Source organism: Asterias rubens, chromosome 3, assembly GCF_902459465.1.
Source record: "Asterias rubens chromosome 3, eAstRub1.3, whole genome shotgun sequence".
NCBI classification, from domain to species: Eukaryota; Metazoa; Echinodermata; class Asteroidea; order Forcipulatida; family Asteriidae; genus Asterias; species Asterias rubens.
The window spans coordinates 18,155,120-18,172,550 of record NC_047064.1 but is presented as its reverse complement, the minus strand read 5'-3'; the positions used below and the strand labels follow the sequence as shown (position 1 = coordinate 18,172,550).

General features: G+C 40.1%; 1 protein-coding gene and 1 long non-coding RNA gene across 2 annotated transcripts; both read right to left on the bottom strand.

The window, feature by feature from the left end:
• Positions 1-1,652: 1,652 nt before the first annotated feature.
• Positions 1,653-9,998, bottom strand: LOC117288119 (63 kDa sperm flagellar membrane protein-like). Its single transcript, XM_033768819.1, has 10 exons — positions 9,749-9,998; positions 8,960-9,079; positions 7,869-7,996; positions 7,025-7,250; positions 6,403-6,543; positions 5,413-5,577; positions 4,843-4,918; positions 3,978-4,027; positions 3,207-3,463; positions 1,653-1,829 (listed from the first exon to the last, which is right to left on the bottom strand). Exons 1-10 carry the CDS (start codon positions 9,996-9,998, stop codon positions 1,653-1,655), a joined length of 1,590 nt encoding a protein of 529 aa, XP_033624710.1.
• A 4,688-nt stretch (positions 9,999-14,686) lies between these two features.
• LOC117288458 lies at positions 14,687-15,516 on the bottom strand. The gene is made up of 3 exons (XR_004518882.1): positions 15,399-15,516; positions 15,082-15,156; positions 14,687-14,704 (listed from the first exon to the last, which is right to left on the bottom strand). It is a non-coding gene; the product is annotated as an uncharacterized LOC117288458 (long non-coding RNA).
• Between the last annotated feature and the right edge of the window lie 1,915 nt (positions 15,517-17,431).

Here is a 17,431-nt window from a genome sequence, read left to right as displayed (position 1 = left end):
AAGTACATCCTATCGGCTCGGAGATCCTGCTGGAGGTGCATGTTTCCATGGTGATGGTGTGGCTCGGCACTTGACCTTAAGGGCCGAAGGTAGCCGTAGCTGCGAGAATCTTCACCGTAGGAGGAGTGGCGAGAATTGTCACCGTAGGCAGCAGAGTAGCGGCGTGGATCCTTTGATCGGGTAATTAGGTAAAAAGCAATAATTTTAAAATGTTATCGTTATTCAACAGACCAATTGAGGAAACTCTTGAAAACATACATGTACCTTTTTCCCAAAATCTTTAATAACTTAAGCCTTTTTCTTTTCCCTTACCCTTCTTTCAAACATTGTGTATCTACCTTTTCTACTGAAATTGTATGTTGTGTATGATTTTTCAGGGGGGAGTATGTACTCAATACTAGTTATTATTTATCTCATGTACTTTGAGGAGAGTGAGATTGTGATCTTTCAAACCTAGGCTTAAGCTTTGGCTCCTACTTAGGCTTCAGAATCCACTTTGGAGCAGTGTACATTTTGTATGGTGTTTCCAACATCAAAGGAAGCCTGGAGTCAGAGACGGAGCCTAAACCGATGTTTGGAAAATGCCCAAAGAGTTTTTTTAAATGTGTTTTAAAGTTTAATTACTTTCAGACTTGACCGAATCCAGTTGAAACACACTTTTAATCGACAAACCAAGATGTTAGAATTTCTGTATAGTTCTTGTTCAAGTAGCATATTAAGACCCAGTGTATTACTCAAAAGTTACAACGAACCTTCTAAAGAACAAGAAGAGATGTTTTTATGACATTTTAAACTGTACCTGTAAATAGTTGTCAAGTGGGATCGTCTCTGGAGCTAGGTACGGTCGTACAAAGTTTGAATCGATGTCAGTTTGCTGGCGGTAGTTACCGAGGGATGGAACTTCCCTTCGCATTCTCCTCTGCAAAAAACACATAACAATAATATTAATATTAATAACATTGGCAAATGTTAAATTGGAAGGTAGTGTATTCTTCTCTACAAACCAGCCATCGATTTCACAAAGAGTAAGGACAAATCTTATCTCGAGTTAGGACGAGTAACTCGTCCTAACTTAGGATTAATCTTAAGGTCTGCATGCTACAGTGCAGGGTTGGGACTCGTCCTAAGTCCTAAGATTAGTCTTAAGTTAGGAAAGAGTTGCGTGAAATCGACGGCAGGCTCTTAGTGGATGAAACCCATGCCTACATCCTTACGGACTGTGAAGTGGGTAACCCTGATTCAACCTCAAGACGGTAGGTGGCAGCGTGCCTCGGATGGGGTCGATAGTCCAAACACCCTCACCTTGAAGTGCTTGAAGTGGCCGTCCATGGCCTTGTGATTTAAGGTGATTATTCAGGAATAAAGAATAATGTTGAAAGAATTGATTCAGTTTGGTTTGGTACTTTCTTCCAGCTGGACAATCAGGCATCCTGTTGAAGACCATTAATGCTGTGGTCAGTGGTCTGACATCATATGAAAAGGTAATGACCAGGGCACTAATGTAAAGTGCATTTAGACGATTATTGTGAAAATCACTTCGTAAGAACTTGTTATTTTTATTATTATTATAAGTGCCTAGATTAAAGGGAGGGTATACTGTGGCGATTTCTTATCAAAAAATATAACAACAAAAAATTCATCTAAATGTGTTCTCAGTTTAGGATCAGTGATCTTACCTCAACCTCTGGCAGTTTGCTCATAGCAGTTGTGTTTGTCCTGGCCAATGACTCCACTTCTTCGTCGATGAAATCCAGATTGCTGATACCGTCGTCATGGCTGTCATGACGTACCTGCTCAGAGAAAGTTGTCATCTGCTGGTTGTGTCGAGGCTGAGAAAGAAAAGAAAGTTTCAATTAAGGTAAGATACTTTTGCAGAGTAAATTTTATACTTGTAAAATCAATATTTAGTTGTTTTAAAATTGTAGAGTAATAATAATTCTGCTTGAAAATGTTGTACTTTCTTTTAGCTGGGTTACTTTATAACGTGTAGAACATGTTGGAAAAAATCACACAAAACTGCAGTGTTTAAATTAAAGCATTTTGTAGAGTTTTTGAAGCTTATTCTGTGCAACATATCAATGATATGCCAGGGAATTTGATTTAATTAGTTTACTCTTCCACTCTCTCATGGTTTAACTACTTCACATCAATAATCAAAAGCAAATTCCATTCCACCCCCAATATTTTTTTGAAAGAACTTTGTCCCCCATGGGCCTGTGAATGACGAGAAGAGGGTCCTAGTTCCCTAGGCCTTCAGCCTTGAGTGACCTCATTGCCAGTCCAAATGTGTATAATTTTATACCTTTTTACATTTGTTTTTACACTATTATATAGTCTGTTTTTTCTATTTTAATGAGAATGTCCCAATTCAGCTTTATGCTGCTGTGCCATTATGAAATGAATAAACCATTTTTAACCATTTTATTGTTACACCCCTTTTCAGTTTTAAACAGCTACCTGAGCGGAATGTTTTCAACAGAAATGGTATTTTTACTTGTTTATAATGCACTTGTTCACCATTTTAATGTAATTTTGATATGTGTACACTTCTGAACTTTTCGTAATTATCGATTAAAAAATCAGGGCCCTACCTAAAGGTTTTTTGAAAACTAAAAACACTTCTGCCGTTGAGAGCGGGCGTCAAAGGACAATGCCGCTGACGTCATTTGTGGGAGTTTGCTTTGTTATACATCCACGCTGCAACAAAGCGGCTTTATCTCCTTATGACGTTTTGAGAGTGATTACGTAACGGGGCTTTTCGCAAATCTCGCAGAAAAGCTCTGGACAAGGGCATACAAAATGATTGTTTTTTTCACACAATTGAAACCTATTTATAATCATATGACTCGATGTCCTTATTCATCGAAAACATTTTAAGTGGAATTCAGCAAAGTTCACGACTTACATTACATTGTATACACGCACAGTGTACGTCAATTTCTAATGGGTGCCTGCTCACGCCGTCGCATCTAGCCCCGCCTTAAAAATCTTCAGAGCATTATGTTTTGTACGAGAGGAAAGCCCTTGAACATGGCAATCCTCTGGTGGTAAAATTTTGAAGATTGAGCATGATATGGGATCGAAATTACCCGGTTTACATTTTGTTTTTTTCTCCGACAGCTCTGTGCACAAAACTCCCATAGTGGAGGTTGTTGAAATCGTTTCTGAGCCACCCCGCTTACTGGAGCTTTTTTTTTAACACCAACCTCTCTGAGAGTCTGCTGACTACTGCTACCATGACTACTCGATCTATCATCCATGATGATTGGATCCCATACATCAGCATCCTGCATGAAGCGAGACGGCTCCCCTCTTCTGCTCGTTGACCTCAGAGACAGCTTCTTGATGCTCTCCTTGGTGTGACGATGGTAGAAGGTGAAGCAGAGGAGGAGAGTAATCCCGATTAGGATCAGACTGGCGACAGAGATCAGGCTAATCACTAGGATTAGCGTTTCTGATAATCCTATTACGGCAACAAAGAATGGGTGAGTTGCTTAAAAATAAAAACAGTCAATAGCCTTAAGTTTTAGACCTAGCAAAGTCTTTTTTCGAAGGCTAACTAGCTTTCGAGATAGACTCTGCTGAGTTTAATAATTCCATCACAATGTGATTCTTTATTTAGTAATAAACAGTTGGTAATAAACTAAAAAAGGAAACCAGGATTTGAAACTGTGGCCTCGGAATTAATGGCACCCCAAACACTGATACGACAATCTGTGGTGACATCCATAATAGGCCTACATGTAGAACGCTTAGTTGGAACAGCACGATACCAGAGGTTGCTGGTTTAAATATCCCTTCTAGTCAAATTTGTTTTGTCACCTCAAATTTAGATAAATCTTTATAAATGTTTTTGACGCATAAAGATCTATATGTACAAAATAAATTACTATTTTGGTCAATCCCCTTTCACATTTTTCTCAGTCAAATTGTTAAAATAGATATTCTTATTGATTACAATTTGACTACTCATTTACCTGATTCAACAACATTCTCACATTTGGTCCCGTCGAAGCCCTCTGGACATCTGTGGAATTAAAAAATAAATATGAATACCATTTTTTATTGGCAGAATTCTTTTTTTTTTTTTAGTTTGGGCTTTCAAAAAATAGCTTGTGATAGAGGAAAAGGCAAGTAAAATGCTGCTTATTCTAGGAACTAACAAGCCTGCTTGAAAAAGAAAATTAAAAATCCAGAGAAGCTACAAATACAAAATGTAGAATTCAAAGCCACAATTTTTTTGCATTTTGAACTAATTTGGAAAGGGAAGTAGATTGCTGTGATTAAAAAAAAAAAAAAAAAACCCAAATAAGATACTCAAGTGGAACTACATGTACAAACATGTGAAAAATTACATTCAAATCTCATATTATGCTCGCCACTCCCTTCAATAGGTACATTTACGGTCATAGGTTGGTAAATCCTCCAAAAATGAATGACCATAAAAACTGACTGGTGAGAAGCACAGCAGCTGTTGAAGGTGTATACTATTTTGAGAAAGGATTCCCTTTGAGGTAACTTGGTTCGGATATTCTTTCACCCAGAAACAATTGAATCTGAGAAATAATTCATGCATGAATCGTTTCTCAGATTTCTGAGGGTTGGTTTGCGTTTGTGTTAAATGCTACTGTGACAACACTGCTGTGACCTCAGAACGCGTTTGGATTTGAAAATATCTGACAGTTGTTGATGTTTTCTCAACAAGTAGACAGTGTATCCATAATTTTTGCATATCAGCACTACATTGTGTACTTTGACAAAAACCAATCTATGATCTTACTCTTAAAACACAACTGTTCTATCCCTTGACTTTAAATCTTCACAATAAAATGACCGACAAACCTGCATATTGTTTCTCCAGTCTCATAAACACTCACACAGGAACCTCCGTTGAAACAGTTACTGGAAGGGCAAATTTCTAAAGACAGAAACAAAGTGACAGTTGAATGAAAATTCTGAGCCAAATGGTTCTACTCCTAAACATGGTACATCTCCAAGATACATCCAGGATTCAACGCAGCAAAGTGTTTCTACCAGACAGCTTCGCTCTACAAACACTATGCTCCTTAATATCCCGTCGATCTAAGGACACTTGGGGAGACTGTTCCTTATTAAATGCTGGACCATCTCTTTGGCATGCTCTCCCACTGAACCTCAGACTAGTAGCACTCTCTTCAGCTTCAAGCCAACTTGAAAACTCATTTGTTCAGCCAAAGCTTTAAGTACCGTCGTTAGCAAAATTTATTTCTAAGCGCCTGGAATGTCTTTCTGACAGATAGTGCGCACTACAAATGTCCATTATTATTAATATTATTGTTGCTATTATCATTAAAGCTATGTGATTTCCTTGCGAAAGCCAATGGCCAAAATCAAAGCTAAAAAGATGCTTCTTTATAACAAGCTCTATTTTACCTTCACAGACTCTACCCGGCATGAGGCTGATACTTGGGGATTGATCACGGAAGCCAGAGAGGCACTGGCAGCTATAACCCTCTGGGCGTGTGTCAGTGTCGTAACAGGCAGCATACGGTGAGCAGTCTATATCAGCTTGATTGTCGCACACTTTAGGTTGAGGAGCTGGAGCAAAGAATAAAACACAGTTCGTTCTATCAGAGTTTGTTAGCGTAAAACTAGACTTTCTGCTTCTTCTCATAGCCATACACTCTTTATCTGCTGAGATGTAGTACAAGCCGCCATTCACACAGCTTTATTCCACGTACTACATCTTATCGGAACTCCCTGCCTGATGCATGCTTCCCTCCATCCTACAATCTAGATTGTTTTAAGAGGAATATCAATTCCTACCTAATATCAATTTATTACCTTCAGCTCCCCCAAGTTTTTTTACGCTTCATTGATTGTTCTTCTTGTAGCCCCATACCAAGAGTGGCTTTTAGCCTTGCTTGGTGTGAACTTCAAAGAAAAAAAACCCACTAAGTTCTATTAACAGTGAAAAGTTGTGGTCAAACACACTCGAGTCGTTCTCTGTTGATTCCACTCGCAGTTAGCGGAATGTGGGTTTGAGTCCCAGTCTTGACGCTGGTGTCCTGCAGTAGATACTTTTAGAAACATTTTTGCTTTGTACTCTAGCAGGTCCAGTGTGTTGTGCTACATTATGCACCTTAAAAAAAAACTGGGTACACTATCATTAACAGAAGGGTTTTTTGACACAAGTTCTTAAGCAAGACATTTCACCAATGTTGCTTCGTCTTTGGGACGTTAAGCCGTTGGTCCTGTGTGTTGATCAGTATGGTCCGATCCTTAACCACCAGTTCTTTTCAGAACCACATAGCTCATAAAGGAGAGAGGTATATTCACCTCAGTTATACTTCCGCCATGCAAAGTTTCAAATCCTACTTATTATCTCTCTACTTGAAAGAGTCAAAATATAGAAAATCTTACCTGCGCAGAATCGTCCTGGTTTTGTCGGGGCCAAATCAACAAGTCCAGAGTGGCATTCACAAGTGAACGCTCCCTCAATGTTGATGCAGCTGGCATTGACCGAGCAATCATTGGTCGTGGTGGATAGACACTCATCAAAATCTAGAGATGGAGTGTGGCAAATTGAGAAAACTTGAAAAGTTACAATTTGAGAAAAGTACAGAGATAAAGCTGTTTTGCCTTTAATAAAACGGATGAAAGTGTGTATAAAGAGACCAAGATATATTATACTCAAACCCAAACATAGTTTGCCTTTGAAACTTTGAAATAGAAAAAACGCCTTCAATTTACCCCCCCCCCCAAAAAAAACAACTAGGAAACCAACATTTTTTAGTTAAGCCCGGTTCATACATGTACATCCTGCAACTGCGAATGCGAAGCGAATTTGACGTGAACTTGAGGTCACAACTCTGTTGTTGAGAACTGAGCACAACTCAACTGCTGCGAATTGTTCGTTGTCAATTTGTGACGTCAACATATTGACTCACAATCACAGGAACTATGAACAAGGCTTTAGGCTGTTTTGCTCTGGAATTGCAGCATTGCCATTGAAAGCCATCAATTTTACACATGGCCTCATTACCTGTGACTCCGCTAGCTGCAACATCAGCAGTGACGTTAAGCCTCCCGTCGTTTGCACTTTGCATGTAAGACTCTGTGAATGCAGACTCCACCACAGTGGAATTGGTTGGTTCGACATCGTCAATGTGAGCAATGTAGTCCACGATGATTGAGCCGCTTGAAAATCCAAAAATGGTGCAGCCAAGGTACTGGTTTGACATACGGCTCCCCATGAATATACTATCAATCTAAAAAGGAAATGACAGACATGTCTTTCAGGCCTCAACATAACTAACAATTTTACAATGTCTGGAAAATTTAATTTTTTTTAACGAATATCAAATCAACAGTTAGGTTGGTTTATGTTTTTCTTAACCGTTTAGAGACCACAGCAGCCACAAGCGGTTTTCATAAAAGTGTCCCTTAGCTCAAAAACCTTTGCTTTACAACAAAGTGAATTTGACCTATAATTTTTATTTAAGACTCTTCTGCTTCAATATAATATGTATATAGGAGAAATTTGTACCTGACTTCTCAGTGGATGATGTTTGCACTTGGGTGTCACATTGTTGCTGCTCTTGTTGTTGTTCAGAATTGTCAGTTCTGCCTTCAAGACCCCCCTCCCCTTTTATTTTTATTTTTATTTTTTTTATCTGAGGGATGGTGTTTTTTTTAAACTGAGGGTTGGTCTAACGAGACATTCTTTTGTGGCAGGACGGCTTTGTAGAGGTGCTGGTCACCTGTTCTTCCTTGCCACTCACTGACTTGGTAATTTAATCTTTTTTTTCTGATGTATCTTAATTTATCTATTTGTAGATTTTTCGCCAGTGTAAAGCGTTATAAAATTAAAATATCTTGTTACTTACGACAGATGTCATGTCGGCAGCCATTGACTGAAAATCCTGAGACGTTGGGTCTGCCAGCTCAGCAGTGAACTCTGCCTGCAAGGTCTGAATCCTAGTGACACGTAGACGGCACTTGAATGTTGAGGAAGCTAAAATGTACACCACAGAAATAAACATCATGATGCACATGTAAGTATTACTGGCAGCCTGTGCCCAATCAAAGGGCTGGGGCCATTTCATAGAGCTGCTTAAGCAAAAATGTTGCTTAAAGGCAGTGGACACTATTGGTAATTACTCCAAAAAGAAATTCAGCATAAAACCCTGCTTGGTAACGAGTAATAGGGAGAGGTTGATAGTATTAAAAATTGTGAGAAACGGCTCCCTTTGAAGTGACGTAGTTTTCGAGAAAGAGGTAACTTTCCACAAATTTGATTTCGAGACCTCAAGTTTAGAATTGAGGTCTCGAAATCAAGCATCCAAAAACACAGAATTTCGTGTTGCACGGGTGTTTTTTTCTTTCATTAATATCTCGCAACTGTGACGGCCAATCAAGCTCAAATTTTCACAGGTTTGTTATTTTATGCATATGTTGAGATACACCAAATGAGAATTACCAATAGCATGAATAGTGTCCAGTGTCGTTAAGCACGAAAATAGGCCGCTTATTTTACACATGTTACTGGCAAAAATTTCATGCAATCGTACATTGCTTGTGAATGGTATTTAGCTGTTGTTTACTTAGCATACCAAATGAGTGGAGTCTTGGCCGGTAATCTGATTTTACTAAGCAAGAATTTTGTGCTTATAAGCAGCTCTATGAAATTGGGCCCAGCTTAGAAGCACTGAACACGTTTGGTAATAAGTACTCAACAAATATTAGCATCAAAATTTTTGATAGCATAAAATGCTCATTCTCCTGAAGACGAGGATAGTATACTGTTACGAACATCGCGACCAATCTCCCTCAAAAGAGATTTACACATGGATGTACCCGCAAATCTACTATTCATTTTTATATTTATAGTTACTCTTATTCTCCACACCATCCAAAGCTTCAAACACCACTTACTCAAGTCGAGGTTTTAAATTACTCAGACAGTGTTCATTCTTACCTACACACTGGCCGTTTGATTCATAGTAAAGAGCTATGCAGGAACATGTGTACGACCCATCATCCTTGGAGATGCATTCACTGTTTGCTTTGCCAGCGCACGGATCTGAGAAACACGGATCTGAAAAGTAAAGGATATACATTTGTAGTCATAAATGTCTTGTAAAGAGGGTCTGTACATGTATACGTTTGGTAATCAATCTTGAAACATGGAATTACTTAGACAGAACTGCTGCAGCTTTCGATAGTATAAAATAATCTGAGAACTATTTCACTTTAAAATAATGTGATTATGAGAACAAAATGTTTATCCCCCTGGAAATTTTGATCTGAGAAACATTAATGTCAGATACGTTTTTGTTTGTACGTATCTATATTTACACAGCATTGAAATGATCAAATGGTTTAAAAAAGGTCAGCAGTCAGCGTCTGCTGCAATCCTGGCAGTGGTAAATATTGTCCATCAAAGAACCTGTAAGAAATCTGCCCTCCTGTTCCTAAACTTTCACATTGAAAGAACCAAGTGCAGTTGAGGGGGATCGTGCCTTTTCTATTGCAGCAGTAACAAGGATGTGGAATCATCTTCCTCAGAACATCAGGCATCTAATCCATTAGCCAATTTTAAATCTTTGCTTAATTCTCACCGTTTTTTCAAAAGCCTATTGTACAGCGCTATGAGCAAAGACTGTTAGACTGGCCCCTTATAAATTGAATGTTGATCGAGTGTTTTTTTTTTTTTTTTTTAATTAGCATTCAATGTAGAGGAAAACATTGTTGCATTGATATTTACCAATAGGCTGTCCTGTAACTTCAGGGCTTTTGGGTGCAACTGAAACTGCTTTGGTGGTATTTTCCTCAGGTTTACTCGTTCTTGTTAGCGTCACTTCAGACCTGCCTTCAGTTGTACTCTCCACCTCTGGCTTAACAGTCACACGCTCTGTGGGTTCAACCTCTGCTGATGTTGTCGATTCAGACTCGTCAGCAGGTTTTGTCGTAGACTCAGATTCGTGTGTTACTTCAGGCTCCCTTTTTGTCGTCATTTCCAACTCTGGCTCTTCACTCACTCCTTCAGTTGGCTCGACGCCGGCTTCCTCTTCTGGTGTTGTCGATTCTGACTCATCGACAGGTGTTGTCCGAGATTTCTGTTCCTCTGTTACTTCGGGCTCGGCCTGTGTTGTCCTTACCTATAAATATATTTATAATGCTATTGTTCTTTTTCCCAATTGTAATTTATTTAATTAATTGTAATGTTTGCTTCAATTTTATGTACGTAATACAATAATGGACATTTGTAGTGCGCCATATCTGTTAGGAAGACACTCCTGGCGCATAGAAAAGAACTCTGCTTAATGACGGTACTTTAAGCTACGACTGAACAAATGAGTTTTCAAGTTGGTCTTGAAGCTGGAGAGAGTGTCTACTAGTTCAGTGGGAGAGCATTCCCAAGAGATATTACATGTATATTGGCAATATGAATATTGTGTATTATCCTTTTCTTGTAATTGCATGGCTGTTCGGTCAGTCGGTTTGGGCAATAAATATAATATTACCTCTTCCGGACTCTCAGTTACACCTTCGGTGGCCTCGTCAACAATATCTCGTGTTGTGAACAGTATTTCGCTCATGATAGTTGCTTCCTCAAAAGCCTCCGTCATTTCTTGTTCATTGGTCATCGTTGTCATTTTGAAGTTGTCGTCATCAACATCTGTTGAGAACTCAACATCTGTTACGAACTCAACATCTGTTACGAACTCAACATCTGTTACGAACTCAACATCTGTTACGAACTCAACATCTGTTGTGAACTCAACGTATGAGGGGCTTGTTGTGGCGACTACCAGTAATTCTGGAAGGAAAAAGTAAACACAGTTTAAATATTGAAAAAAAATAACAAGTTTAATAAACATAACTACTGAACAAGGAAAACTGACTGAACATTTTGGCTTGAACAAAGACAAATCTACTAGAGCCGGATTTAATTAGCCCGATTTGAACCTGCGATCTCCAGGTTAACATGCTGGTGCCTTACAAACTGATGAGCTATCTAGCCCTAACTTTGGCGATCTCCATATAACATTGGGACCAGTTCTGAACTGACTCTGCGGCAGTACAGTTAATTACGATCCTGTAAGCTAAAGTAGTAGTAAAGTAGTAGTAATTTCTATACCATCCGCCCTGGTAATAGTTAAAAAGAAGGACAGTTCTTTTCAGAACTGAGAAGTCTCCCGAACCTCCGTTTATCTTCTCCGCGGCAGTAGAATAAAGCAAGACAGTTCCCTAAGAACAACTCTACCTGGCAAGTAGATACACACATGGTGTTACCGCAAACCAAATGTACATTGATACCTCACCATGCAATGCCTCAGATCCTAGATCTCCATTTACTTGTCAATAAGGTTTGTTTGGGAGTGTCAGTCAAAAGTCATTCGTCCTGTAACTGACTGTACAAGATACTACCAGCTAAAAACATAATGGTAGGTATGAGAGATTGCCTGACATCACAAGGCCGAACGGCCCACTTCAAGGTATGAGTACTACACCTAACTGATTTGGGCTATCGACCCAAATTAACTGCCACCAGGGCAGTGCTCCCCAGGGGCTAATGCCACTTAATACTCCAGGGCCTGAAACAGGGTAACCCCCATTCACAGTCTGTGGGAATGTTGGCTTGGGTATCATCATGATCATCCGCTAGGAGCCTGGTTGGTAGTGCAGAATGCACTACCTGCCCAACCTTTTAAGAAGCAAATATGGTCAGTGCTTTGCTCAACTGCACAAGTGTCATTGCCAGGATTAAAACCCACACTGCTGCCAAGAATACCATAGCTTGCGTCTGGTGAACTAGACCACTCGGCCACGACATTCTACGTGACAATATGTAAGATGTTCAACCGGTTTCAGACAGGCACGCCAGAGTCGCGCCGAACCAAATAGATTAGGAGCGACTCTACATGTAGGTCTACCCAAACTTAAACATTTACATTGGTTGGGCTCATGACAAGATCAACGTCTGAAACCAAGACGCTCCTGAGTCGCTCCGAACAAAAGCAACAGTCGATCTTTTGACTTCTAGCATGTCCAGTCACTTCTAACTGCTTCAGACGTCACACTTTTCAATTTACTTAATTCAGTAGTTGGTTCAGCGGGCCTCTGGAGCGCCTGTCTGAAACAGATGCTTCTTTCCTGTACATTATAAAATGAATCAGCCCGGGTAAAGTTTAATGTTCTGTCATCTTACCACAGACTCGTCCTGGGTATTCTGGGGTGTTATCGACGAATCCAAAGTTGCACCTACAAGTGAATGAACCATCTATGTTGATACACTCTGCATCCGAAGCACAATTATTGTCGCTGGCTGATTGACACTCATCCAGATCTAAGAGACAGATGAAAAAAAACGTGAGTACAATTCAAACAATTGTTTTTTTATGTAAGACACTAGACACACCAGGCTTAAAGGCCACTTCAAGGTGTAGGCTACAAATCAACTATTGTTGCCACCTACTCCTGGGGCTGATCAGGGTTACCCCCTTTACAGTCCATACGGATGTAGGATATGAAACTTTGCATAGTTGGAGGTGAGGTTTGCACTATAGCATCATGCATCATGCAACAATTTATTTTCAGTAGTCTTGAATCTGTGTACCATTGTTATTTATCTTACATAATATACCATACCTCAATTGTCATATATACAAGTCATCTCATGATCTAAAGAGACAGGTGTAATGTTGTTTTGTAAAAATGTGTAAGTTTTTATGCCCCAAAATTTGAATCTGAGAACTGTTTATCCATAATGTGTATTCCAATTACCGATTGTTCTTCTTGCCTCGAGACATAACTAGTCACGATTTTCATCAATATCTCAAAAAAGCAACCATCTGTTGAAATGAAATCTTCACAGGTTAGTTTTCCCGATAAGTGTACATTTATATATGATTTAAACAATTATACGGCTCCAAAAACCAAAGGTATGCTTTGCCTTTAAAACTGATGTTATACCTGTTACTCCACTGGCTGCAACATCTACTGTGACATTAAGGCTTCCGCTTTCGACACTTTCCATGTAAGTTGCTTTGAAAGCTGAATCTACAGCACTTGAATTGGTTATTGTGCCATTCTCCTCTGTGAATTTGGCAATGTAGTCAACAACAATCGAACCATTTGAGAAACCAGTGACTGTACTTCCAAGATAATTGTCTGACAGGCTACCGTTCATGTATATATCATCAATCTGAAAAAGAAAAACATATTATTTTATTAAACCAAAGTGTAAAAGGGGCAATAGGGTTGGCTTCCATAGTGGTATATTTTCCTCGCTCTGTTCAGTCCCGCTGAGAGCACTATTTGGATTGGGTTTCCAGTCCATACCCTATGGTGGGTTTTCCCTGGAATATTTTCCCTGGGCTTTTCCTCCCAAATCTAAAATCGAAGCATCTTTCCCTGTCTTCTCTCCATTGGGTTCTTTGCTAGTATAGTGATAAAAATTCTGTGAAAATTTGGGCTCAATTGGTCATCGAAGTTGCAAGAGAATAATGAAAGAAAAAACACTTGTTGCACAAATTTGTGTGTTGCACAACTTTGTGTGTTAGCTTTCACAGATGCATAGTCAAAGGCTTTTGCCCTGAAGTCGTTTCTTATTTGAGTGAGAAATTACCTCTTTTCAAAAATAGGGTAACTTCAGAGGGAGCCGTTTCTCATTATGTTTTATACTTTCAACAGTTCTCCATTGCTCATTACCAAGAATTAAATTTTTATGCAAACAAGTTTTTGGGGGTAATTACCAATAGTGTCTAGTGCTATTAAAATAAAACACAAACAGTTCCAAAAACAAAAGATATACTTTGCCTTGAAATATATTAACATAAAAATATAAGATAAAGGTTTGATCAAACCTTTGAAAATATCTTACTATGGATTCCATGCCCTGAGCAAGCATCTGGAAAGCCTCTGTGGACGGATCTGCCAGTTCCTCACTAAACTCAACTCCCTGACCGCCTAACCCAGTCACTCTGAGATTGCCACTGAATGCTTTTGATTCTGGAATGGGAACATAATAATTATATTAGCAATTGCTACAGATTTGTTGTGTATACAATTGAATAAAATGTGAGTGAAGCAGACACCACAATGGATTAAATGTCCATAACTTACCAATGCAGCCCAATACACCGTCAATGCAAAACAATTTGTGGACAAAATGGAAAACACCCATTCTTTAAAATGTTTATTTTTAGTCAAGTCGCCAGACACACAATGCCTAGAGGCCACTTCAAGGTGTGGGCTACAATCTACTTTGTGCCGTTGCCACATACTTCTGGTTCTGAAACAGGGTTACCCCCTTTAAAGTCCATACGGATACGGTACACACGAATGTAGGCGTGGGCATCATCCGTCAGTGAGGTGTTGGGTTATTCTTCTATTAAAAAACGCAAGACCATCTGACTTGCATCTGGTCAAAAGTTTAGTGGCCTGACATGAAAATTACTGGCCTCTGGCTATGCTCCAGTATTTGAGTCGTTTAGCAGTGTAACATGTACAGGAATTAACGGAACAACCCATTGCCTAATAATTACTCTTGAAAACCCTTCAGGAAAGATACTTGGAAAAAATGCAAAGCTTCTCTTACCAGTACACTGGCCATTGGACTCGGAGAAAGATAGTAGGCAGGGGCATTTGAAAGCTCCACCTTCGGAAATGCATTGACTGTTTGCTCTCTCAGCACAAGGGTTTGAAGAGCATGGGTCTGCAAATATAAATGATAAATGACACTCGCTTATCAAAATTTGAAAAGACAGACAGAACAAATGCTCTAAATATTTTCTCTCATTTTGGTCAATTAGATAACATTATACATTACATCATTATGGGAGACCTTCATTATAGAAAGAGGCCAGAATAGTGATATCCTTTTCCTCTGGCAACTCACACCAGTTATCTCTATGTAATGCTTTTCTTCTTTGAGGAAAAAGTAAATTTGTACTGAAACTCTAAAGGGCACTACATCAAAAAGCATAGGGCTCTACGGCAATTGCTTTCGGTGTCTTGGATTCAATTTTAGGCGTATGACTGTTTTATAAAAATATACATACATTGAAATTCACTGGATGACTAGAAGCTTACCTTGTGGTGTATCTATTGTTGTCAGCTCTGCAATTGGCTGGGTGTAACCTGGGGTAGTTGTTGTGGTGAACACACCTACGTGGAATAACAACCATATTTAAGTTGGTTTACATTAGTAGGTAATGTGGCAGAGTTGCGCTCAAAATTTACATTTGGTAAAGTAAATAAAAATGCTATCACTCCAAACAAGATCAAGACAAGTCAACAAAAAATGCCAGATTTTCATATGGATTTAAGCTAAATTTCTGGATAACTAATTATATTATTCTTCCGAAATTAAATTCGCACACATTATAAGTGTCAAAAAGTTTAGATACCTTTACACCTGGGTGGTAGATTATCCCAGACTCCTTGACATGTGCAGGTTAGCAAGGGTGTTCCGATCATCACAAAGCCATGTGAACATGAGTATTTCACTGAATCGCCTTCCGCAGGTGCTCTTCTCCAGGCATTGTGGATTCCATTAATCCCATCTTCTGGCATCATGCCAATCCCATCTTCTGGCATCATGCCCATTTCTCCATCTGGCATCATGCCCATTCCACCGTCTGGCATCATGCCCATTCCACCGTCTGGCATCATGCCCGTTCCTCCATCTGGCATCATGCCCGTTCCACCGTCTGGCATCATGCCCGTTCCACTGTCTGGCATCATGCCTGTTCCACCGTCTGGCATCATGCCCGTTCCACCAGGCATCATGCCCATTCCACCATCTGGCATCATGTCACTACCATCTTCTGGCATCATGCCAAATCCACCATCTGGCATCATGTCAATTCCACCATCTGGCATCATGCCATTACCATCTTCTGGCATCAAACCACCCCCTCCTCCGCGTCGTGATGGTGAAAATTTACCGAAAGGCAGCCTGACGCAGAAGTTCGGTGCATTTTCATCTTTGTCTCCAGGCCCCATGCCACCTCCGCCATCTGGCATCATGCCATTCCCGTTGTCAGGTATCATACCGTTCCCAGGTCCTGTTCCATTACCATTTCCACTGCCAGGCCTCATACCACTTTCCTCTCCATTTTCTGGTCTCATTGCACTTCCGCCTCCATTGCCGGGCACCATTCCACCTTCTCCTGGTTGAATACTGCTTTCGTACATCTCTTTCAGTACTTCCCATGACAGTACCCCCTCTCCAAAAGAAATGCCATTCGGGAAGAGTAAGGCCATTGGTTCCCAAGGTACTTCACCTGCTCCAAAGTGCGATATTAAATCAATCACTATTTGGCCGCTCCACAAGTGGTCAAGAAGCGGTTGAATTACCTCTGCTAACTGATTTGGATTTCCAGATACACTGCTGTGACTGCTAGACGATTCATAACCACCATGGGGAGCCATTTCGAATGCCCATGGCCACTCTTGAAGTTCAGAAGGTATTCCAGATGGAAAGAGCTCAACCAAAGCTTCCCATGTAATGATTCCATCAGCAAAAGGTATACCATTTGGCATAATCTGCATTAGCTGTTCCCAAGTCAAAGTTTCATCTCCAAAATTAAAAAGTTCTGGTGGAACAACCCCTGTCCAAGGTGCTTCCACTCCAGAACCCCCTTGGTCTCCTGGAGTTTCAACGTTTAAAGCATCTCCAAATGGCAACCAAGGTACGACTACATCCAGAAGTTCTGCCCATGGAAACGACTCAATATGTCCTATCACTTCTTGCAGAGGATTATTATTACCAGCCTGACTAAGTGGTGAAAAACCTGACCAATCAGCAGCATCAAGTGGAGGACCATTTGGAAACATCATAAACAGGACTCCCCATGCAACGTTATTATTTCCAAATTGCAGACCGTCTGGCATCAGTAGAGCAAGATCTTCCCATGTTATACTACCATCTCCAATATTGAGTAATCCCTGAGGGATCAGGCCTGTCCATGGAGCTATAGCACTGGTGGTTTCTCCTCCATTCTGTTGATCCAGAGTCTCATCAATTGAGGCAACATGACCCACGCTTACCTCCTGTGCAAGCTCCAACCAATCCTCAGGAGGTGGCGGTCCATTTGGAAACATCATAAATAACAACTTCCATGGAAAGGTATAGTTCCCAATTTGAAGACCCTCTGGCATTGCCTGATAAAGCTCTTCCCATGTCAATCTGCCATCCCCTAAATTCAACAAGCCCTGTGGAACTATACCACTCCATGAACTCTGCATTTCTTCACTGTCCTCTGCTCTGCCAGGAGTCATTCTTCTCATAACCAGTCTGACCAGCTCTTGAACAGTCGGAGGACCATCTGGAAATGTTGTGAATAATCTTTTCCATGAAATTGTGTAGTTTCTAAATGGAAGGCCATTTGGTAGCCGCTGGTAGAGGTCCTCCCACGTAACATTACCATTCCCGATA

Bases quoted from the DNA above. Each gene is read 5' to 3' on its own strand.
- LOC117288119 (XM_033768819.1), bottom strand. From the start codon at position 9,998: ATGACGACAAAAAGGGAGCCTGAAGTAACACACGAATCTGAGTCTACG. The intron at 7,251-7,868 runs GTAAGTAACAAG...TTTCCTTTTTAG, and splicing joins CTGCCGACATGACATCTGTC to ATTGATAGTATATTCATGGG. The intron at 1,830-3,206 runs GTTGGTGTTAAA...TTTCTTTCTCAG, and splicing joins GTCAGCAGACTCTCAGAGAG to CCTCGACACAACCAGCAGAT.